At 40.3% G+C, this 25,861-nt stretch overlaps 1 protein-coding gene across 1 annotated transcript in view; it reads right to left on the bottom strand.

Moving 5' to 3' along the window:
- PHF21A (PHD finger protein 21A) overlaps positions 1-25,861 on the bottom strand; it is a 161,569-nt gene that overhangs the window by 17,304 nt on the left and 118,404 nt on the right. Inside the window, 5 exon segments of the mRNA XM_033119610.1 lie at positions 2,500-2,598; positions 9,249-9,542; positions 12,939-13,028; positions 14,261-14,512; positions 20,548-20,751. Of these exon segments, the coding sequence (XP_032975501.1) occupies positions 2,500-2,598; positions 9,249-9,542; positions 12,939-13,028; positions 14,261-14,512; positions 20,548-20,751 (939 nt within the window).

Genomic DNA, 25,861 nt, shown 5'->3' with positions numbered 1-25,861 from the left:
GATACTGAGTGTTTTACAAAAATACAGTCCTTGAGCAAACCACTTGAAAACATAGAAAAATGTCCTTTATGGATATCCTCAGAGTCTTGAAGAAACGTTTTTATTTCATTCCTTATTCCAAAACTTAGGTGGGCACCTACCCTCCGACAGCCAGAGTACTTTGCTCAGGAAACGTACTCTTGGACTTGCCCACTTTCCGCACTACCCGTTGTTGTTGCCAATTAATTACATTCGTAATTTTCACTATTCCTTCAAAACTGAATCAAGATTAGAAAGCTGTCTACCAACTGATCTCTGTTGAAGCGGCGCAGGGACTGACATTCAGATGCACTTTCTTTGAATCAGGTAACAGCACCCTTTTTGACCACTCACACCCAGCTCATCTTTGCCAGTCTAGATCAAGCTCACAGAAGTATTATTACATGATGCTAACTGAAATAAGTCAGCTAGAGAAAGACAAATACCATATGATCTCACTTATATGTGGCATCTAAAGAACTGAATAAATGAGCAAAGTAAACAGAATAGTCTCAGAGATATAGAGAAAAAACTGATGGTTGCTAGAAGGAAGGAGGGGGGATTAGGGAGAAGGGGAAGGGACTAGACAGCATAAACTGGTAACTATAATATTGCCACGGAGATATGAAAGACAGTTTGGGGAATATAATCAATAATGTTGTAAACATTTTGTCGGGTGTCAGATGGGCATATGTCTTATTATGGAGACCTCTTCATGGAGGTGTAGATGCCTGATCTGCACTGTACACCTGAAACTGAAGCTGAATAAACTGTATGTCAACTATAATTTAATATATATAGTCATACTGTCTATAATTAATATATATATAGTCATGGAATTGTAACAGCTATATACGATGCCAGAGGGACAGTAGATTGGGGGAGGGAGGTTACCATTTGGGGAGGCGGTTTACCATTTTGTGAGGGGTGAAATCACTAACTATTACACTGTTTTGTACATCTGAAACTAATAATAAAAAAGACATTATTAAATGACAAACAAGACAAAACAAAACAAACAAAAAAACCCTCCTCTCCTGTGGAACAGATTTCAGTGATAAACAAACTAAAAAGTTGTCAAGAACTTTTGCCTCATCTATGTGTCACATGTGTGCCGAGAACTAATTTCTCCTCTTTATGGCAGTGATTCTGTCCAACAAAAGGTGAAATATCTGCTATTACACATGCTTGCCCACACTGTGCCACTGACATAAGATATCCTTCAGTTTTTTTTAATAAGGACATTTTACTAATAGTTTGCTCTATTCTTCCTCCTCCAGGCATAATACTTGTCATTAATTTTATGGATGATTTTACAAGTTTCTCAGCAATCTAGTGCTTCTTGTTGGTTCAAGTTTTGGTCCCTTCTTTAGAGATAAATGAAAAAGAATCCATTTCATATCAGAAAGAATTATAATTTGTACTTGTTTGAGAAAAATCTTCGCTTGTATAATAAGTCATTGCTTTAAAAAAAATGACATAAAGCTTTGATGGTTTCATGCCACTATGTGACATCGTTTCATTACAAAGAATGCACTGAGGATAGAAGGAAATGGATTACTGGTTTAATAAAATCCAACTATCAGATATTCATCATATTACCTGTCCAATTTTTCTTTTATAGCTGCTTCGAAAAAGCATCAAACTAAAAAATTCTCTTGTCTAAGGACATACAAATTCACATTCTGTATTTGTATCTGAGTCATGTTTGCTACTTAAGTTTGTAATTCTATCCTAAATTGTAGTACAGATGTTACTATTTTCATCCCTACTTTTATGCTTCAGTGAACTACTTTTGAGCTAGTGATTCATTTGGGATTTGGGGATCTAATGCAGTACAAGGGTAATAACAAAAAAGCACATGTAACTACTGTCACTGATAACATAACAGACCTTCGCTGAGTGAACTGAACATCTTATAAAGGTTGGCTAAGACAAACATAATGATCATTAGGAATGCAACAGGGTATCTGGGAAAATGATCATTAGTCTTACATTTCAAATTTGTAACAGGTGTACGAAATACCTGCATGCCAGCTCACGGTCACTCAAGGCCACACTCATAATCTGCTCTAGGCCAACCTGACTTGGCAATAACATTACTGCGTAATGAGGAAGCAAAAGAAAAATATAGTGGTACCTCAGTTTTCGAACATAATCCATTCCGGAAGACCATTCGAGTTCTGAAACGTTCGAAAACCAAGGCATGGTTTCCCCATAGAAAGTAATGCAAAATGGATTACTCCATTCCAGACCTTTAAAATCAACCCCTAAAACTGCAAATTTATCATGAATTTTACTATCTAATGATACCATGGATCCATAAAATTTACAGCGTTCGTAAAACGAAATGTTTGTCAACGGAGACATTCGAAAACCGAGGTACCACTGTGAAGTGATTCGGGGAGCAAGTGTCTCTCCTGATGGGCGGGAACAAGTCAGGTTTCACAGACTGTGCCGCCTTCCGGGGACTGGGCCTACCTGAGGGTTCTCCTCCCGTTTTGGTTTGGGTGCAGCAGGCGGAGTGACGGTACGGTTCTCGGTTTGTTTCTCATCTGTGTCTGTGTGGGATTTAATCATCTATAAGAGGAATATTAAACGGAAGTTCAGAATTTACTTTTTATTACAAAAAGAATGACAACAAACACAGTTTGACTGCAGTCAACAAGAATGAAAAGAAAAACATACTAAAACTGGAAACATGGTGAAGGAGAGAAAAGTACACTGTAAGGCCCCAGGTGAAATGATTAACTTGCATAACTAGAGTGGATATGAAATCTATAAATACAGTAGTTTACACAAAAAGAAAAATCCATGATTTAGTGCCTATGGATAAAAATGAAGCATAGGCTGCACTAATTTTAACGTATTTTAAAATGTAGGGGCAGTTTTCCAGAAGCAAGCCCACTCTTATTATATACGGGTCAAGCTCCAGTCCACAGCAGGCTTAAGATCTGAATAATGTCCAAAAAAATCTTACATCCACACTCTTCTATTTCAGAACATTTCCAATCATAATCTAAGAGGTTGCAGAGCTACCCTCATTTGGGATATTTAAAACCTGTCTGCCTCATCCATTAGAGCAGAGATGCAATTGCCAAGGAAAGGTCATCTTGCAAGAGGCTGACATCCTTACTACCTGCAACCTCATGTTCCAGATGCATCCACTCAGACAAGAGAAACACCAAGCATAGCAACCATCTTCAAAACAAAGGGCAGCTAACAAATTGGCAGACTGGGCTTGCATTATTATTCTTATCATGACCCGATGGTTAGTCATTTTATGAAGTCCTCTGTAAATACTGAAATATTAGAAAGGTGGATATAAAACTGTAAACACAAACCTAATTTTCTTTTTCAAAATTAAAAAGGCAGACACTAATGGTCTTTTTGTATGGCAACAACAAGTAATGACATCAATGAGAATGAAACTGATTATTGATGAGTAGGAGCCAAAGGAAAGATTTTGGTCCTCCAGGCAGGACATCAAAAGTTCTCAAAAATCATTAAGTTGAGAAATATTTACTAGATCTGAAAAACTAACAATCACAAAGATCTTTTGCTTTCTTTCCTGGCTGCTTCCATATTTTCCTTCTGCTTCTCATATGATTACTTTAGGAAAGTGTAAGCATCTGCCTTATCAATACTGTGGCAACCAACTGTTTGGGGGCACAAATGCTGCCCTGGATTTTTTTTTTCACACCAGTGTCTTGTCCTATTTCCTCCTCTGTACTATAAGCTACTTGAGAGCAGTTTTATACCACTTTGTGCCTAGTACAGTGGCTCATGTAGAGCAGGTTTACTGTAAAGAAATGCTCCTCTTCTGAGTGGGGAATATGAACTACCAGAAGAATCATTCATGTCTCCTCTCTCTCTCACACACACATTTCTGAACCAAAAAGGACACATTTACTTCATAAAACAAACCACCAAACACTCCAAAAGGGAACACAATGAGGAAGTAGTTTATAGTGACATTTTTAAGGTCTTGGGTGTCCAGAAAGCTTATTTTCATAGCTCTCTGAATGTGGATGGATGGGAGTCTGAGGGAGGAGGGAGATGAGAAGGTCAACGGGAAGGGTTTGCTGCTCCAGTCCCAAGGCTGTGTGAATGTCCTTGGGGTCGCTTACTTCCATCTCCAAGGCTGAGTAAAGCACGCAGTGGTAATGCCTCTGGGGAAGAGCAAACCAATTCCTCTCCACTAAGGAATTACCGAGGGTTCCACTTTTCTCTCTCACGCAGAAGAGTACAATTATCTCAGGGTTGGATAAAGAACACGAAAAGCATCCAAAATAATAATAAAACAATCAAAACATTAGGGAGCTGTTTGTCTCCCATGGACCTGTCGCTCTGGGGGATGCCAGCTGCCATGTTGTGAACAGCACCACGGAGAGGCCGATGTGGTGAGGAACTGAACCTCCTGCCAACAAACAGCCAGGGAGAAGTAAGGCCTGTCAACACCCACGTGACTTAGTGTGGAAGTGGGTTATCCCGACCCAGTGGGGCCTTGGGACTGCAGATCTGGCCAACTCATTTGAACGCAAACTCGAGAGGGACCTTGAGGCAGAACTGTGCAGTTAAGATGCAACCTGATTTGTGATCCTCTGAAACTGTGAGATCATACATGTTTGTTGTTTTAAGCAGCTTAAAACACACAAAGAAACATCAGGGTGGGGGAGTGACATCCCAGAAATGGCAGAACAGGGAGTTCTAAGAATCAGTCCTTTTCCTAAAACTACCGTTAGGCTGGCAAAAACAGAATCGACTTTTTAGAACTCTGGAATCTAACAAAAAACTTAGTGCAACTAAGGGGGCACTTAACTGAACAAAGAGGCTGCTAGATTTCATCAAAAAAAGCCTTTTTCTTTACGTACCTATAAAACCCATTCCCTAGCTGGGCAGAGGCTGTGGAGATGACAACCTGTGTTCCTGGCGTGGCTTGCTGGTGCCAAGGGCAGCCAAGTGGACCTTGTTCTCAGAAACTTGGCCTGTTTGGTGGTTCTCTGAGGACTGGTTCACAGGCTGACTTTTGTTTTGGCCACCTTCGGCTGAAGTGGCTTTCCAGGTGGAATCTGATGAAAGCATCTAAAGATGTATATAGTAAGTCCTCACTTAATCTTATCGATAGGTTCTTGGAAACTGTGACTTCAACCAATTTTACTACAGGCTAATTGATGTAAATTAGAGTTGAGTTCCTATGGTGTATGTCTGTATATCAACTAGTCTCGGGTAAAACTGTTTTCCTTATATGTCGTTCTGCTTCAAGTTGTTCACTTCTGCATTGTTAATTTTATGTGATATGAATTTCATCTCATTTAAAAAAATTAGGTTGGGAAACAAAACAAATGGATTAAGCTAAAAGTTTGGTCTCTATCAGAGATTATAAATCCTTATCCACAGGTGAAGCTTCCTTGAAGATATATACCGGGGGTGCCAAAAATATATATACAAGTGGACACTTTGGTCAACGTCGCTCAAGCAGCAGTTTGCTGTAATCAGAAGTGTCTGGACGCCGATGGTAACCACTTTGAAAACCTCTTGTAATTGCAGAAGTCAAACGTGACTTGTATTCATCTTTTGTTATTGGTATACATTGAGTACTACAATTTTAATAGTTTTTTCCTTTCTTCAAATGTGAATAATTTTTTTGACACCCTCTGTATATACATATAGTTTTGCCTACATGGTGTTTAAACAGATACCTTTAAAAACTAGGTGATTTCTCAAAATATCTGGATTTCTGGCTTTTCTTGAAAAAGTTTCTGTATTGTAAAAATTGGCTATCGTCAAGAAGGAGCTGCTTTCTTGGGATGGAGTATATTACTTGCAGTTTATCACAGTCTCTTCTATTTTCTACTGTCTCCTTGACACCAAGGCCAAATTATCAGTTTCATCATGCATGTCTTACTACTTCAAAGAGGAATTAAGAATAAAAGAGAGATATTTCTTGTATTCATGTTCCCATTGAAAATGGAAAAATAAAAAGTCCAGGCTGCTTTACTCATTTATATTTCCAGCTTCACATCCATGGCTGTTTGAATTTGTAAATCTTGTTCTTTTGGTATTATAAAGATAGAAATAAAAAACTCTGGACAAGACTAGAACTAAGTTAACCATCTATACCCTAAATTCCAAATTCCACTTTCTGAGACGTGACTGCATGAATAATCAAAGTCAGGTACTTGCAAATAAATACATGTCCAAATAGTTTCATCAATTAAGGCTAAATAAATTTGTACTGAAGGCAAAGCAAAACCCACGTTCGGTCCCTTGGCTGTATTTTCCCTATGATAACATCAGTACTAAATGGAGGGTGAGGAGTCGCCAGCGCAAGTTTACTAAGAGGGAAGACTGGGGTTTGAGGGTAACACATAAGATTATGTTCTCATCTTGAAAGTACACCGTTTTTAGAGGATACTGTGTAGGTTCCTATGCAAGACGTCTATGGAAGGAGGGGACTGGGTGGTAATCTGGCAATTTTCCCTACAGGACCTGGAATTTTTTTCGGTAGCTGAGCCTTGGGGCACACACAGAGGTCTTTGTTGTAGGGAGTAGGGTGGGGTGGGTAAGACATGAGCATAAATCCTGAGAACTAACCATGTCAGACAGAGTCCAATGGACTTTAATAAACACTTGCTCTCATTCCATCATCAACAGGTGTTTAGCCTCATTTCCCAGAGTGCTGGAAAGGACAAGGACATAAAAGGTAGTGGTGTGGGGACTGTAAGTTCATCTGGATTGATCTGCTTTTCTGCCTAAAATATGTTTCTAGTCTCAAAGCTCTTTAAACTCTACCACTTGCTTTTTCAGAGCCACAAGAAAATGTGGCTTCTAATAAGGGTAAGGACGGTGGTGATGCCCGACAGAGGGAGAAGTGAGACCACTCCTATTACAAGTGACACTGCCCTGTCCCTTTCCTGTGCCAAGGTGGGAAGCCTCCGACACTACACAACCTGCCAGGCTTCCTCCCCTGGCCGCAGAGACTCAATGTCTGCTGCAAATGCACTAGAGATTAAGCTCCGTGGGGGTACGGGTTTGATTTATCTGCCCTTGTATTATAGTTAGACACCACATGTGGCCTAGCAGCTGGTACATAATCAGATTTTTATTAAATGAATGTTATCACCTTAAAGGAAACAGCAGAAAGCAGAAGGGAACCCACGTAGCTTGGTTGGTCACACAGACAATGCTGGATACGGGCATTGATAACTACGAGCAGGCCGTGAGTGCTACTTCCGTGGCTAATATTTATTTACAATGCTCCACTCTTAGCCCATCTATGAGATCTCTGAACGGCTATAAGTATGATATGGGAAATGAAACATAAAAAAGAAAAGAAGGATAGAAAGATCTGAAGTAAGAGAATTCTGAGAATGGAGTCCAGTCTAAAGAGAATCCTCGCTGAGCTTGGTAACCTGTAATACTGTTATGCCAGGTGGCCTGCTAAACTAAAATAGCAATGATTGGATTCCTCTATTAGGTCAACAAAAAGAGAGGCCACAGAATTTATCACTAGAAATTTTGTTAAATTTTTAAGAATTCATGAGTACCTTTCTAAATTATGACTAAAATTAAAAGTTCTATCAATGTGTAAGGCCAGGACATGAAAAGACATTGAAGATCAATAAGAAAAACAGCAAGTTCTAAAATAATTTGATTTTTTTTGCTTTAAAAACGTTAGTATGTACATAGAAAATATGTGAAGGAATATAACCTAAATTGTTAATAGCAACTTTTGGGGGGAAAAATTATGGGGGAAGTTTACTCTCTTCATAGATTATGGGGGGATACACCTTCTACAATATGTATTTCTGCAATGTTTGAATTTTCCTTTTACAATGATCTTTGTAATCAGAAAAAATAAGAAATGTAAAAAAAAGATAAAACTGAAAAAATTCCTGTCTCCTAAAAATATCATTATTAAAAAAGAGGTCAAAGAGAAATAATATTCAGCAATCTCCAATAGCGTTTTGAAATGCCCTTCTTGGGAACTCAGAGGTTCTCTGAGACCCAGCACAGGGCGTGAGGGCAGATGATCGCCAAACTTGCCCCTACACAAACTCCTAAACTTGAGCTATTTTAATATCGAAGTTCTGCTGATAAAGTTTGAAAGCCTTGGTCTAAAATATGTGTAAGTAATTTATTTCTCGACGTTCCTAACAGCATTTCCTGGGGTTTGAGGAGGCTCCCCAGGAACAGAGATGTGTTCTCTCTTGTGTTTCCTGAACACAAGATTTTGGTACCCAGCTTCCTATGAAAAGTCTGCTGCATTTGTGAGCTGCCTGAGCGGAAAGCCGGGTGCTCTGTGCGTCATGTTCCTCTGTTCAAGAAGCCCAAGGCAGTAGGAAGCCTTCTCATTCCCCGCCATCTGGCCAGCCTCTCTGAATCATGATCAGCCATCCAGAAGCAGAAGATGCAGGATCACCAGAGACTACTTTCAGATAAGGGAGAACTCAAGCCTGAGCAATTAGAAGTAGGTCAATGACTTTTTCAAGCAACTTCATGAAAGAGGATGCTTTTCTTTGCAAAATTGTTCTTTTTTGTCACTGGTCTTTCTTTAAGTAGAACATCGTGGCTGCCTATAAATCCTTTTTCTTGTTTTTAAAAGTCTTTCTGTCACAGAACCCTTAAGCATTTTTGGAGATTATCTGTATATTTCTCTAGCCTCATGTTTTTAAAGAGAAAAATCTGGTTTTAGAAATATAAATGAAAGGCTTCAACATTTGAGCTAAAATGTCTACATCCTCTAAAGATAAAAGAATGCTTTTTAAAAATTTTATTTTTTTTCATTTAGCTCTTCATTATCTGTAATAAGTAGGGAAAATCTTTGAGATGAAACCCCTTTCCTGCTTTTGTTTATTCTTCCTGACCTGCAGTCATAGCCTCATCTGGACTCTTACTGGATAGAAACTAACATGGCATTTTCTGTTTATACCTCATCTATGCTTCCTGACGAGGACAGCAAAACCCATCCGTGAATTTCTGCTTCATAACCAGCAGGGGGAGCTCACTCACACAGGACTCTGATCCATCCACGAGGATAATGGGAAAAGCAACCCAACTTTCTTCAGTAAGAGCGGCCCTTTTGCATTGTGGCTAAATTAGCACACGATAGGCAACAGGTTATCGACAGTGGTATAAAGAGCCCTTGAGTAGATGTACTTAGAGACAGTCCAGGCTCAATGGCAAGGCTACTGCTGCCCAAAGCAGGTGCACACTCTTGCCTGTACCTGTTTTTCAAGGCTTGGCTTGCTAAGCTGTACAGTTTGAGGTCCAGCGAGTCTGGTCCCTGGAGTGGCTATCACGATGCTGGTGAGCTGGGCCATGGGGAACGTTTTGGCTATAGTTGCAGTCTGCCCATTGACGACACGGACGGGGTGGATGGAATTCTGGGAGGTAGGGAGGGTTGTGGGGGTGAACTTGGTCAGCATGACGGGCCTCTGGATGAGTTGAGGAGCTGCAAGCATGGGAGGAGGTGCTGGGGCAATAGGAATGTTATTCTGGGCCACAGGCTTGGGTCGAACCTATGGGGAAAGAGAGAACAATTATCGTATCACTGAAAGAAACTTCTCAAGTCCTGTAAGTGTAAGACATTGCCAGATCTTCTGCACTATCTATGTGAAATGCTATTTAGTACAAATACTAACATTCATTTTGGTTTATTAATTCTATAGATCTCAAGATATATAATCTTATAAAAGTCTCAGCAGCTCTTTAGAGTGTCCAAATGCTACCCTAGAACAGTTTTTCTGATTCCAAAACCAGCTCCGTCTCCTATACCATGTTGCCTCTGTATGTTCAGTTCAAATGTCCAATCCAGAGACTGGGCTCACCCAGAATTTGTGCCCAGATTATGGTGATAATGCCACCAACGGCCTTAATTCACATTTTAAACTTCTTCCTATCCACGGCTTCAGTTCTCTGGCCCTTTAACTCCTCATCCTGGCCGCTCCCATTCCTTCTTCTCTGTGGGTTTCCTCTTCTTCTGTCCAATCCTAAATGTAAGCATCTCTCAGGATTTTGTCCTGGAATGCCTGTTCTTCTCAATGTCCGCACTCCTCCCAGGAGCCCTCACCCAGCCCATGGCTTCAATGATCATCTATGTACTGAAGACTTCTACCCTGTATCTCAGGAACAGATGCTTCCTGAACTTCACAATTATATATTCAACTGCCTGTTAGACATCTGTACTTAGAAATCTCACAAGAAGTTCAAAATCAACACATCTAAAACGCATCCATTTCTTAGTCCAATCCTCTTTTCCTCCTATAATCACCACCGCAGTAAATGGCCTTTACTTGCTCAGTAAACTTCAGAATCATTCTTGATGCTTCCTACTCCACCTGTACTTCCTAAACCCTTCTCAAATAGGTCTACTTTCTGTCCTCGAGCCACTATTCAACCTTCTATTTGGCTTACTGAGACGGTGGCAGGAAATGGTGATTAAAAACATGGGGTCAGCCTTGCCTCCCATAATTCTACCACTGTTCTACCTTGGGGTCAGCCTTGGTAATTCTACCACTTACTAGCTGCGTACCCTCAGGCAACATACCTGATCTCTCTAAGCCAGTATTTTCCAAACTTTCTAAACTGTGACCTTATGGGCAAAATCCTTTCCCTTCGTGCATGAGTTTGACCTTCAAGTTAACTCTCCAGCTCTGTTCCCCTGGAAACCTGATAAGGGTAAGAATGCCAACTATGTTACCAGGCAACACTGCTTATGGTAAAAATGACCCCTTATTGCTAAAGTGAATCTGAATGGGGAGAATTATAATATAAATACTTGATGGGACACCATGCTTTTAGCTTCCCGAAGTGGAGTGTCGCTTCTAACTGGGCACGTCCATTGCGGGGATCTTAAGTCATACATGTGAAATTGTTACAAGATACCCTGGCTCCTGTGAGGCATACGGCTTCTATCCCACGGTGGCTCTCCCACCGTCCTGATAAAGGTCTCATTTCCCCGCACCTGAGCTATCCCTGGTCAGCTGCAGAGATTGCTCTGTGGGCTACTATAGGGACGCCCACTGAAGAAAAAGTCTGATACTGAGCAAGAGCTGGCAAGCTCTGGTTTCTGTCCCGATTGTTCCAAGTAGACTGGTGCCAAGCGTGGCCCTCGACAGTCTTGTGAATGTTTAGCTCAACGTAAGATGACCACGTGGTGGGTGCAGCAGTTACACAGTAGGAAACCCATTTCACACTGTAACCAGTACACACATATAGACATTATCTCTACAAAATAAAAACTTCATGAAACAATACTTATGTGCTATGTACACTAATATTTCCTATTACATTGTTCATTTGATTTAAAACCTCTGCTTGTAATCCACTACACTGATTTCAGAGCCTACTAACTGGTCATGACCCACCATTTAAAATACATGGACTAAACCTTAGATATCTTATCTAAAAAAGAGTAATCCCTACTTTCCTAGGGTTGTTGTGAGGCTCAAATAGCCATGTAAAGTGCCCACACAGTGTAGTGTCACACAGCAAGGCTCTCTAAATGTTACCTATTATTATTGCTGATCATCTCCTAACCGGTCTCCTCCCCACTCCTGACCACATCCAATCTATTCTCCACACAGTGGCAAGAAGGAATTTTCTAAAACAAAAATCTGATCACGTCAAGTGCTTGTCTGAAAATGCTTTAATGGCTCCCCACTGTTCCTGGGATAATTCCTGTACAGCCTACAAGGTTCCACAGGCTCTGGCCCAATGGGCTCTTTCTCCAGCTTCATCTCTTACTCCAGCCTGAGTCTGCCACATAGCTCACTGCGCTCAGCCCCACCAAATCTCCTTTTGTTCCTTAAGCTTACAGGCGTCTCTCCATCCCCGACTTGCGTATATGCTCTGCCTTCTGCCTGGAGCATTTTTATTCTTCTCCCAAAACTTTGACAGGCTAACTTTAATAGGATTTTAGGCCTCAGATAGAATGTCAACTCATGAAGGAAATGTTCTGTCATACTCATAAGGAGTTAGGTATCCCTCCCATGTGTTCTTAGGCTACTCTCTACTTCCCATAATGGCCTGTAATTGCCTGTACATGTGTCTGAAGCTCTCTAAGGACAGGGAACTATCTGTCTCGAAAACTTACATATCCATAGTGCTTAGTGCCTTTTTTGAAACACAAGGATTTTATTAAGGATTTATCTGATAAATGATTAAAATCATCTTATCTCATGTTAGCATTACCTATTCCCTTCTCAGAAAGACTTCAGAAATCACTTGTAGCCACTGACCACAAAATTCCTTTGTCTTCTGGGGCCTCAGATAGGAATTCCCAGCCCTCCTACCAGGCAAGTCAACTCCCCTCAAGGTCCAGAGGGCAATCCTGACATTCTGCCATGAGAATGGTGAAATCAGCCCAACTGCTGGAAGAACACTCTCAGGAGAATATGGGCAAGCAGAATTGCCTGGGCCCAGACAGAAAGCTCCCTGAGTAGACCCCTAGTCGAAATCATTATAAGCAAGTCTTTGTGTTTAAGTACGATGCTCGATGCCACCACTTTCCACAGTAAAACTGAACGGTTTCTACTGGTTAGTTTGGCTGTTACTTCCTTCCCTGCTTTCTTTGGCACATAGTGGGAAAAAAGTGGTATTTACATTTCTTCCCCACTGGCAGGCAGGTTTTGGATAAATTCTTCCAGTAAGTTTAACATTATAAGGTTTAAAATGGTATTATCTTAATTTTTTTTTTTTTTTAATTTAGGAAAATTTCCTTTCCTGACATCCCTCTGCTAAGGGACCCTGATTATAAAACAAGCTTCTTCATGGTACAGAAATCAGCAGCTAGAATCTCTAAATGGGATATGAATACAACTGAGCTGACAAGAGATTACAAGTTGTGTAGAAAGGACCCATGAGGATTTTTGTCTCACCCAACCCTTCACTGGGCTTGTCGTTGGTTTACTCACCTGTGGAAGAAAGTTTGGACGTGGAGTGAGTCTAGGAGGAGGGATAAATTGTGGTACTTTGATGGGTTGAGGAGGTGTTGCCTGAACCTGCTAAAAAATGAGAAAGATAAATAAACCAGAGGGGACAGTAATTGTTCAATATCAAAGCTAGGCATTCTTAAAGTATTTTCAGCATCACTGTTCTCTGTATCAGACAGTATTTGCTACAAGCTTTCACTATAGAATTAACCATCTGAATTAACACTGCCTCACGAAACTGTCTTCCTCTCCCACCTGCATGTTTTACCCATACAGAGAACCAACCACATTTCTGTTTCCTCACACGCCTAAGGCAGAACACGCAGGCTCAGCAATCGTAGACAATTTCCTTTGACACTCAAGAACACTCACACTTAATGTATTGTGAAAGTCAAGACTGGATCCAAAGTAAAATCAAACTTGCTGCCTGGCCAAATGGGCTCTTTCCTAATGTAAGAATTTTATCTAATAGTGAATGGCTTTATTCCTTAGAGAATTTTCTGGCTGAGTTCTGGCTGGCAGTATCTGGCTGAGTTATCTGGTTGCTTCTCTAAAGATTCCTGGGTCAATGGTGAAGCTTCACTTTATTGCTGTTTAGTTTCACTCATCACTGGTCATCGTTCAAAAGCCACCAAGAGCTCTTAGCTGCCATTTTAGAAACGAACTTTTCAATCACAGTTTGGATTTATTTTCCAAAAGCTTCTGAAAACACCAGTTTCTAAATGGTTTATCTTAGAAATCTCATGAACAATTCTGTTCAAGTACTTCTTCAAGGTTTTTTTTTTTTTTTTTTTTTTTTTTGCTGATAGACGTTGGGCATGGACACTGTTAATTTCTGAGTTTCTTGAATATTTTTAAAGTGTCCCAACTAACTCCAGTACTTCTTGGGTACAGTCAATGGATAGTGAACTAAAAGAATTCAGCAGAGAGTTTTTCCAAGTCAGTAATATAACAGCAGAAAGTATAAGCACTCCAGTTTCTCAGGAAGGGCCATGGATAGGAGGGAGAGATGTATGAAACAGTGTGAATGCCTCTGTGAAGGACATTTCCCCTCTCAGTTAAGCCATACTTTGACCTCAGATAATGCACTGAGTGAGTTTTGGTCGTTGGTGTCAGGACACCTCTCCAGTTATTTGAGCAGATGGTAGGAAGGCTGTATTCCCTAGTCAGCCCCAAAGGGGAACTTGGTATAGGAGAGTGATGGAGACTGAAAAATCCAGCAGGAGCATCAAATGGATATACACTCTAAACGCATATCCTGAACCCTCTCATGCGGGCACACATGGTAGCAGCTGCTGGCTTACCAGAGTGACTGTGTTTTTTGCCACAATTTGGACAGCCTCTGCCCCAGGCCCAGTGACCTTACTAGACGTCTGGAGGTTGACTGGTGTGTTCTGCACATCAGTGCCGAGCACAGCCTTCTGACTGTTGATGGCGGTCACCATAGCAATGGTAGGTCTCTGGCCCACAACAGAGGCAGGCATGGTCGCAGTTGCTGCTTTCAAGACGAGAGGTAGTGTCTTTGTGGTAATCATAGAAGCTGTAGTTACAGTCTTCTAGGAGACATGGAGAACAGATATTAGGACACTGAAGTGTGATCCCTCTCAACAATATGCTGCGAACCCCCAGAAACAAACAAAGCAATAATTCTCATTGTCAAGTTTCTCGGTATAACAACATTTCTTTTGTGTACATGGAGCACACCTTTTACTACAGAGAAAGACAATCTCTAGTTTGCCAGGATTCTTACTTGGCTTCAGATTCACAGTAGTAACTGCAGACTAATACGAGCACAGGGTTTTCAACAGCGAATGGGGTATAAGTTTAGAGATACCGAAGATGAGTGTACCTATTTCTTCTGGTTTTTCTAATTCTTTGCTTGCTCTCAATTGATTTAAACTTTGTAGAAGTTGCAAATCAATGAGGCACACACCATCTCTATCCTTAATTGCTACAACCTCATCAATAGGAGGAAAGCCATCATGTAATTCTGATTACCTAACTTCTGTGACACAAAGGCTGAGATAAAAGGAAAGTGTCTTCTATTCTTTTGAGTGTCACCCTAGAGGGGTGGAAGGGAACCTCATATGAGGATTAGCATAAAAGTGCTGTCTCAGACGCAGTAAATCCCAAATGCCAGATAATAAAACCTATTAACCAACCAGTATAGTAAATACCAGCTCTTGATACCAAAGGGATAGGAGTCACTACCTATAATCTTTTCGCTGAAAAACTGCAGCAGAAATGATCAAAGACTCAGTGAAACGTGACAAGGTAGAAACAAACACCTGACTTTCAAAAAGCCTTATAGATCAGAGGATGAACTGAGGTGAGAGGACTTGACTGACACTCCGTAAGCAGTACTGCAGCTTTGAAGCTGCATTTTTCTAGACTTTTTACTAGAGTAATTAAAGGAGCCAGTCAGAAAACAAGAAAATATAAACAACCTTATTACATGGCACACACATCTATCTAGTGCTACTAGTCACGCAAGATACAGACATTTTAGGAACATGAAAATTTATCTGGTCCCACTTGTTGGTTCTGATTTCGATACTACACCTTTTCTTCTTACTTTACACGTGCACTCTCCAATTTGGTAGCTACCAGCCACATCTGGATATTTAACTTGAAATTAATTAAAACATCAGTTCGTTAGTCACACTGGCCATATTTCACATGTTGAACAGCCACACGTGGCTAGTGGGTGTCAAACTGGACAGTGGAGATTTCCAACAGCGCAGGAAGCGCTATTAGCCAGCATTGCTCTACACCAGTAAAAAGGACTGCACGCTCCTGAAACAGGTCTGTATAAATTCACTTGTGAATCTCTATTTCACTGTCTATCTAAGTATGTGTGAATTAAGTTGTCTGGTCCTAGGTAATTCTTTATTTCCATTTTCTGCCTGAAACACGTACACACGCGCACGTATTACCTAATCTTTTAACCTCTTTTTTTCTTTTAACTACATATTTAATGACCTGGGCTCATCTATCTCATCACAGCCTAATCAGCAATCCTTATTCATGCCTGTCAATAAAATCACCCAATTCTTTGTTTCCTCTTCTCTAAGTCAACAACACAGAAGTGGCTTTTTCCTTTGCCACTGCCTCCTCAAATGTAAAATGGGAGTAAAAGGGGAATGATGATATTATTTTGGGGGGTACAGGCCATCTACTATCTATCAGTGATAAAACAAAAGCTACATGCTATTCATCATTAAAAATGTTGTATTAGTGTAGCAGCATGAACTGACTTTACAATACCAAATAGCTACTTGTAATACATGTTTTTAACCCAGTGTGATATTATTAATAGCGCTATCTTTCCATTTAAAACATTTAAATACAAAGACCATTTGACGTGGTAAGCAAGTCACGCGAGATAGCATTCAATCCTGGTGCCCCCACAGGTTGTGGAAGTAAAGCTCTAAACAGCAGGACTCACTGAGGTGGATTTTAAAAACAGATATGCTCATTGTACTGCTTTAAAAGAGGTCAGTGTACTTTTGTTGGAAACATCCTTGGTTCAGTAAATCCTTATCAATAGTTTGAACAGCCCTAACGTGATTACTCTAGAAAAGTGAGTAAAACCTCAAACTCACCTGAATTATTTACTTACCATTAACCGCAACACTTAAAAAACAGAAGTCTAACAAGCTTGTTCACATCTTAGGTTAGCATTTTTACTCTGCTTTATACATATTTAGTTGTAGCTAATTTTACTGCATGTATTCTAGCATCTATATAAGTCTCTGTATATACCGGCACCTTGTACTATTTGCCTCAAGGAAAACTTTTTGAAAAATACATTTATTAACTATTTATTGGCACCAGGTTATTGACATAAGTATTGCTTGGATCTTTACTCCAGGTCTACTCTAGTCTAAGTATTAGGAAGATAAACCAAGCTCTTGGAGTGTTAGAGTTTAGATGACAAAGAGAATCTAGAATTTTGAAATCCAAAATTAATGAAAACTTTCGAACTGTTCTGGCAGGAGGAAGAGAAGACAGAGAGGAAAGGTGTCCAACAACAAAGAAAATTATTTTTATGGAAGCCGTGATTAGTCCGTGGCTGGCTGATGCTGTCCAAGTATGATCACCTTTAAAAGAAGATAGCAGTTTCCCAACAGCTTCATGAAGGGGTTAATGTCAAAAAATCCCAAACTGCATGAACTAGAAGTTAATGCAGAAATACATGGCACGAAGCACTAACAGCAAAATCCTTTTTATTTATTATTTTTGCTAAGTTACTGTTGTTGGATACCTATAAATACGAGATATTGCTTTAAAACAGACAGACTCTAATGTACAAACCAGAACTTAGATGGATTATTACTATGGACTCTAATTAACTTCCACGTGTATTTTAGACTGTTTAATGTTGAACAGAAGGTCACTGTTGTACACTCAAACAACTACAAACAGAACCCTGCCTGTTTGTCTATAAGGGTTTATTTTCTGTTTGCTTTTATTAACTGCATGCAGCTTTACATTTGTATTACATCATTAAAACTGACAGCGCTGTGAATATAGGTTGAAGGGTACGCCTGCATTCAAGTGTTCTATTCTTTCAGTTTTTTTCCTGTGGACTGAAAAAATTTCAAAATATACAAACGAGCATCAGTTGGAGTTAAACTAAATAAAGGGAGCTGCCCCCAACAACCCTCCACAACTTGGTAGGTGCTAATCACCGACTGATCCAACAGCTTTCTCCTCCTCGCATCTCTTCCCTGCCCATATTGATTGCTACTTAGCCATTACTGCCTTTTTGACCTGAGAAATTTAATATATGCCATATACAACTTCCCATTCCTTGGCCCCATGAACCTTTAGTGACTCCCTACGACTGCCAAGAACCCCAACATTTTGTCACGCCTTGGGGACTTCCACAAATGAGCCTCTTCCTCCCTTTCTGGCTTTATCTCTCCCGGCCTCATTTCCTGGAATCCACACTCCTTGCCACATCAGTCTCCTTGCTAGTCCCAGGGCAGGCATTAACTCTTGTGACTCCACACTTTTGTTCACACTGTTCTCTGCATCTGTGGAACTCTTCCCCCTCTGCTCATCACGGAAATCTCACCTATCTGTTAAGGCCATGCTCAAATGCCACCTTCCTTGTGAAGTACTGTCTGATCCCTCCAGTCAAAATTACTCTGTCCTCTGGTATGTTCACAGTTCTTCACCGGTCCTTTCATTTTATTCTTGTTAGTTGCTTATGTCTTCCTCTCCTTCTCTAAATGTTTTAAATTCTTGAAGACAGAAATTCTGTCTCATTTGGGAATCTATCCTCTCTACATTGCCTAGCATGGTTCTTACAAACATTTACAGAATGAGTGAAAATAATTACCACAGTATACCAGATGCCAGGCAGGGACCATTACTACCTCTTTGTATACCAGAAGCTAATACACAGAGAGTGCCCAATAAATACCGATTGGTAGTTTACTGTTAAAAACAAAACCCAAGAACCTAGGGGATCTTTGGGCTTTTAACATAAAACATTTGCATTAAACAAAACAAAACAAGCTTAACTAAATCAATTAAATGTATCAGGTGGGCTACCAGATGGAGAGGTGCCACACAACACTCTTTTGGAGATAGCCGTAGGCCCCTCACTGCCACCATCCCAAAACAGCATATAACTCTGATGATCAGGAAGGGAATAACTATTATGTAAGTATTTTCTCTGATTTGTGTGACATGGAAAGTTACGTGAACAGAAACGTGCCCTGGGTTAAGAGAGAAAACGCCTACATACAGGAAACGATGAAGTCTACACACTCCTTCCATGTAAACATCTTCTGATCAAACTGTACTTTGGAAAGAGAACACCCTAATCCAACTCTGTTTAGAACTCCACCAAAGTAATCTGGTAAGCAATCTTTCAGAAGAAATACAAGTCCTGGTTAGGAGGTTTTAAAAGTCCGTTTGAACATCTGATTTTCAAATGGCCTTGGGAGGATATTAGGGTAAAAATTATGTAGACGGCTCTAGCTATCTAATGTACAACTGGGATTCTTCTTTTTCCTTCTGTGGCACTTATATAATGTTGACATTTCTTTCCTTTTTGTACTGTATGGCAGTATAGAGGAGTAGTGAATGGACAGATTTTTCAGCCAGAACATCTGGGTTCAAATCTTGGCTCTACCACATACTACCCATATAATTTCAGGTAATTACTTGATTTCTCTGTGCCTTAGTTTTCTTTTCTAAAAAAATAGAGATGATGACGATGATGACGACGACGACGATGACGACGATGATGATAAGACCATCACCTTCCTTATTAGGGTTGGAGTTAGGATTGTGTAAATTATACATGTAAAGCACTTAGGAGAGTATCAGCATATAGTAACCTCTATTAAATGTTAACTATCTTTAGAATTTTTATAAGGAATTCATTCTTCACTTGCAAAATGTTGCACAAGTATGTGAGCCAGCCCAGTGTCTATAAACAGTGAAGAAGCTGTAAACCATAATCTTTCTTTATACAGATAAAGATATAGCGAAGATTTGGTCTTGGTGGGCGAGAGAGATCACACTTTGGCTCAGTTGGTTAGAGCGCGAGCTCTCAACAACAAGGTTGCCGGTTCAATTCCCACATGGGATGGTGGGCTGTGCCCCCTGCAACTAAGATTGAAAACGGCGAAAAAAAAAAAAAATAAAAAAAAAAATAAAAAAAAAAAAAAAATGGCGACTGGACTTGGAGCAGAGCTGCGCCCTCCACAACTAGATTGAAGGACAATGACTTGGAGCTGATGGGCCCTGGAGAAACACGCTGTTCCCCAATATTCCCCAATAAAAAATTAAAAAAAGAAAGAAAGAATCACTGCTCTATTATCTCATTTTTAAAAGGTATGTCCATGTTACATCTAAGTGTGTGGAGATCAAGCTTGAATCATTTTCTTAACCAAATGATATTCCCACGTGTGTCCTTTCTGTATATCTTGACTGCCTTACCATCCTTACATTATAATGCTAGTTTAAATGCCCATTGCAGTGAAATCATTTGCACAGCTATACAAAGTTAGTTATTAAGCTTCTACTCCTTAGTCCTACTTTGGACCTGTAGCTTCTGCTTCAGATTTCCTTCCTTGTATTAGAACAGATTCATATTCTCTTGAATACTGACCAAGACATGAATATTTTGTTTCTATGAATAATAAAAATATATTACCCTTCTAAATGCCTCTTTCTACCTGGTCCCAGGGGCCTGATCCTGGAATATCTCCACACCTAATTGCTCAGAATTCCAGGAAAACAATTCCAGAGGCAGTCAAGTCACCCAGATTTTTAGAACAAGTACAAATAAATACTTCCAGACATTCAAAATAAGATTTTACTTCTGTTCTAATACAGAGAAGCGATTTTCCTTTGCCACTACCTCCTTCTTTGGTCAAGTGGGAAATCATTTAACTTTTGCTTCTTAGTAATGTTATTTCCTTCTGACAATGAATTTCAAGTGATTCTTATCCCAGTTAGAATATGAAAAAGTAAACAAAGGAACTTTTGTTTAGTGCTCGTTGAGCTTAACGTAAGTGGAAGCAGGATCCGGTTGTACACACCCAATCTCCATGCACACTTTTACCTGTGAAGCGGTCAGACTGGGCGAGGGTGCAGCCGACTGGGCGTGGTGGTGGTGGTACTGCTGTTGTGGCTGCAGCTGCTGTAGTGGTTGCTGCTGTGCTGTCTGTAGTTTGTTTTCAGATTGTGGCAATGGCTGTATTTGGAACTTGTCTGGTTGTTCTTGCTTTACTATCAGGTTCTTCCGTAGCTGTTCAACGACTCTTTTCTACCAAGTGAAGAAAAGAAGAAATAAAATCTATCAGAATCCTGTTCTGTCGGCTGTATAGAAACAGGCAGCAATGATATGCCTCTGCCATCTTTAATGAAGAACTTGCTACATCTAAAATGTATGGATTCAACAAATGAGGAGAAACCCATGGCGTAAGAAACGTTCTATGTATAAAGTGAAACTGAGGCACACAGATGAGAAGAAAAGCTAATGTTGGTCACACAGCAGAGCTCAGATTTCTTGACTATTATCAGCTTAGCGTGCTAGGCTGGAAGGGCAGTATAGCGTAGCAACAGACACTGCTCTGGAGACTGACGGCCTCAATTCGAATTTCAGTTTTGCTACTTACCAGCTCTACGATGATGTTCAAGTTACTTAACCTATCTATGGCTGAATTTCCTGTTCTGTAAAACGAGGCGACTGATAACCTCCTTAGCTACATACAAGTACCAAACAAGCTGCTGTATGGAAAGTACTCAGAACTGTGATCGGCACATTGATGGTCACTTTTCTTGTTGCATCTGACAACAGCTACCAGCCATACTAATTTTTATTAACAAATATGATATCTGTCCCAGATTCAAACATCAAACAGACTTTTACACAAAGAAATCTTGATCTCAGAAATATGCCATATAAACAATAGATGTTCTAAATTACTGAAATGTATTCACTCATCAGCAGGACTTCTTTGCTGGGCTGGGATCTGTAGAAATGCATACATCTGTTTAGGCAGAGGAGGGATTTAGTTATATCACATGGGATGAACATTTTAAAATTAAGGTTTCTTGAATTTTCTAGACATCATTCAAATCCAAGAAGAACGTGTACTTGGATACTTTCATTACTGCAATGATAATACATTTCAACAGAATGTAAGCTCCATGAGGGCAAGACTTGTTTTGTTCACAACTGTACTCTACGCCTAAGTCAATGTCCTCATTCTCTTCACATGATGTGTAAAGTGATGGGACCGAAGATGGCAAATGGCTCAGAGAATGTATAATAACCATTCGGGGCCAGACTTGGGTTCTGACCCTCCTCCCTAATGGCTGGAAGAAAGTATAAGCAGCACTCACTCCTCTCACACACTTTCAAGTGAGTTCGCTAGCTGAGGTTTGTTATTTCTGATAAAAATAGATTGCGATTTTCTAATAGAGATTATGAATGGAGAAAAAGATGTGCATGACGCTCTTTCAATAAAGAGTTAAGTGAAATCAAAGGGCCAGGTCGATTTTCAAATTCCTGCTGATGATTCTAACCAACTTCACTGCACATATTCTCTAAAGAATCCAAACCTGTAGGTTACTTGCTTAACATATTTGAACCTGAAAATATTTACAAAATGGGTTTTTAAAAACTTTTAGTCAGTACAAAATATATTCTTGAGAGATTTTTAAATATTTTTACTATTGATTCCATTTAGGCAATGAAAATATCACATAAAAGCCAGTTTTGGGGGAAAAAGTCTGCTATACTTTAGTCTGCTAGCACTTCCTCTTTCAGTAGTTAACTGAGAGAAAAGGATGCAGAGTCTAATGTCTTTGGAAACCATCTGCAGAATAATAAAAATGTAAATTAATAAAAATATCAAATGCTTACAAAAATTAACTTTCAAGTCTTCAAAATCCTATTTCTTAAGTATAAATGGCAGAGTAATTAAGCTGATATGGTTTAGGAGAAGGGAAACTAATAGCAGTGGTACTACGGAGCATTCTGAGTATCACAGGTGGGTTTTATTGCTTGGAAACTGCCAGAACATTTAGACATTTAACAATTAAGTATTTAGAGTTGCTTTCAGCACCCCCCCGACCCAGCTCCCAATCTTGATCGGCATTAATCAAACACATTAACAAACTAGCAAAAGTATAGCATAGCAGTCAGAGAAAGGGACTCCAAGAACCTTCAAAAGAAAAAAAAAACTCAGCTCAAATCAGGAGGAGAGAAACCAGGAGGAAATAATACAACACAAATGTGACACCTGCCAAAAAATAAACTTTGAACAAAAACAGCATAGGAAACGAAATAATTACTATACCAGGCACAAAGTGAAAGGGTATTTTTCTCCTCTACAGCCATCCTTAGGAAATAACAGTGTGCTCTCCTACTTAGTGCCTAACTGGGGTAAACTACTGTATACAATCAAGACACAAAGCCCAGAACCCACTCCCAGTGTGATGTGCAACAAAGGGAACAGTAGGGGAGAGAAGGAGAAAGGGATGCAGGCTAGAGTACTCTGCAGCCTTATGGCTGGAGCAGGTGACGACCAATCAGAACCAGAATCTGGAAAGCGGGCGTCAGTGAGTCACATTGCATTCACAACTGTTCCTTCCCCAGGGCCTGAAAACAAAGCTTGTGGAACCTCAGGGGGGAGGGAGGTTCAAAATATTTGCAAACTTACATTAGTCCTTGAGAGGAGGGAGAAAAAAGGAAAAGAAGAGAAAGAGACAGCTGTGCAGATTGGACCCGGGTCAGATCATAAGAGCTGGGTAACGTTTTCTTTAGAAGAAGGGTCTGGTATATTTCAGAGCACTGCTCAGAAATGCATTGCCCCTGCAATCCTTGCAGTGTTTATGAGAAGATTAGAAGAATTCCAAGCATGTAGTTGTGCACTGCGCATGTCTGTGAAATTCTTTTTGAAAAAAATCAAGGTCTGGGGGAAGCACTGATGCCTTCTGTAACTTAAATATTTATCACTGCATTTTGACACCCAACGATCTGAAGTTAGGTGAACTCTGCAGAGGGCCTGCACATTCTTTTAAGGACTGGCGAATGAAGGAGAGTTGTTGAGCGTATTTGTTGGCTTTTCTAAGTCCCACAATCCACTCTTGTTCTAGTTCAGTCTTGGCAAAAGTCACATGAACTCCAGCAGGATCCTGGTCTGGGTCAGTACTAGTTCTGGGTGGCAGTGAGAGAACACAGCTGTAGTATTTCATAAATCTCAGCTGTGTGGTATTCTCCGAGCAAAGCTGTTACGTATCCTCCCGTCTCCACAGAAAGTGAGCATAAGACTTTTATTAGATTGGTGCAAAAGTAATTGCTGTTTTTGCAATTATTTTTAATCTTTTAAACTGCAATTATTTTGCACCAACCTAATGCTATTGTGTGTTTTAAACAAAGAAATCAACTTCTGCTGGTCATTAATGAAGGTTATGTTGACACAAACATTTTGATATTTTCAATGTCATCACATGTAAAGGAGCCCTTTCAATGTAGCTAATTATCATGGAACGTTATCCTGAAGCTTTGCCATCCGTCATTCAGTAATATGTTAATGAGAATTAAAAGGGGGGGAAAATGAAGAAAATGAAAGAGAAAAACTGGAAAGAATGAAGGCAGAAGGGAGAAAAGTTAATAACTTATCACTTTCTATCCTTAGTGTATTTTTCTATAGACAACAGGACAATGAGCCAGGGTCCAGAGCGGCCCGTACTGCCGCCCCCTTCGAGCCATCTCCATAACCCAGCATGTAATTCCAGGCCTCAGATTCCCGTGACATTCACATCACTAGGTTTCATCAGGGCTTGTTCAGGCAGAAGAGTTCACAGAGCCTCTGACACTTCAAGTCACAGTTTCTGAGACAGGTAGTCATGGTGATCAATATTGTGACATTCAGTGATACTATCAACGTGTACCACACGACAGCAAGATAAAGCCCAAAGGGGCCGGCCCGGTGGCTCAGGTGGTTAGAGCGCCATGCTCCTAATGCCGAGGTCGCTGGTTCGATTCCCACGTGGGCCAATGAGCTGCGCCCTCTACAGCTAAGATTGTGAACAACGGCTCTCCCTGGAGCTGGGCTGCTGTGAGCTGCTATGTGATGCCGTGGGCTGCCGCGCTCTGTGAGGACTGGTGACCGACTGCCTCAGCCGGGGGGAGCGCAAGGCTCATAATACCAGCACGGGCCAGGCAGCTGTGTCCTACAACTAGACTGAGAAACCACAGCTTGAACCGGGGGGGGGGAGGGGGAGGCGGAAGAAAGAAGAGGGGGGAAGATAGAGCCTAAAGAAAAATACAGAAGTTTATAGGTGCAATTCAACAGAAAATCAGGTTCTTTTTCTCCTAAATCAATCACTCCAAAGTCCGTCCATGGCTTTGGTCAATACAGAAGATGGAGAGCTGGAAGGACAGCCCCCACCCCTCCAACCAAGCCACCTGTTTATTTCTATCAAACTCTCACATACATTTTAGAAAGCTTCTCTCTAAAGGAACTCCAGGCATAAGGAAGCACCTCCTGTTTGTCGGTGTTTCAAGTCTCTGCTATACTGTTGGTGCTACGGGCACTCAACTTGTTTGTGTTCTAGTTGGCATTACCTGTTTTATATCAGTCATGAGAGAGTCACACCCTCTCAGACATCTTACAGTGTTGCCCTAAAAATTTATCTCTTTTTTCCTCCATGAATCAACCATCTAATCTGAAAATATAACCTTCACCCTTCATACCAGAGGCTGATAAGAGACAAAGATTTTCATAAATCGAGAAAGACAAGAACAAATCTTACCCATCTTCATACCTAAAGGGCAGTGAAAAAATATTCCAGGTCTTCAGACTCACCAATTGCTCAAATGAAACCAGAGAAATGAAAACTTTTGTGGGTAGAAAAACTAACATGGAGAAATTTACATTTGCTGATGAAGTCAGAATTTACAAGAATTATTATTAAGAAGAAGAAATAAAAACTTTCTATTATCTAACTGAAATTCAATCACTGCATTTATAAGTAACACCAATATTCATCAACGCTGAAGAGGCAGGAAGGAGAAATGATGACAGTCCTCAGAATGCTGCCACATAATTATCCTCTGACGACTAGGGTTTGAGTGACTGGCATAACAATGACAAAAATTACAATCCAAAGTAAAAGGTATGTGTTATTAAATTAAGTGAAGATTCCACCACTTTATGAACTAAGACACAAGGAAAAGAAGCAATAAACTCAAAATAAGATCCTCCTTAATGCAATAAGTGGAACTCACTGGGAGGAGCTGCACTGAAGTTATTAGAGGGAATGTTCCAGGGGAGACACAAAGGACAGAATCCTGACAGAAGGGGAAAAGGAGGAATATTGATGGCAGCAGCTAAAAATATAGACTTAGCTAGAAATAATTT

Source organism: Rhinolophus ferrumequinum, chromosome 11, assembly GCF_004115265.2.
Source record: "Rhinolophus ferrumequinum isolate MPI-CBG mRhiFer1 chromosome 11, mRhiFer1_v1.p, whole genome shotgun sequence".
Taxonomy (NCBI): Eukaryota; Metazoa; Chordata; class Mammalia; order Chiroptera; family Rhinolophidae; genus Rhinolophus; species Rhinolophus ferrumequinum.
This window is presented reverse-complemented; position numbering and strand designations above follow the sequence as displayed.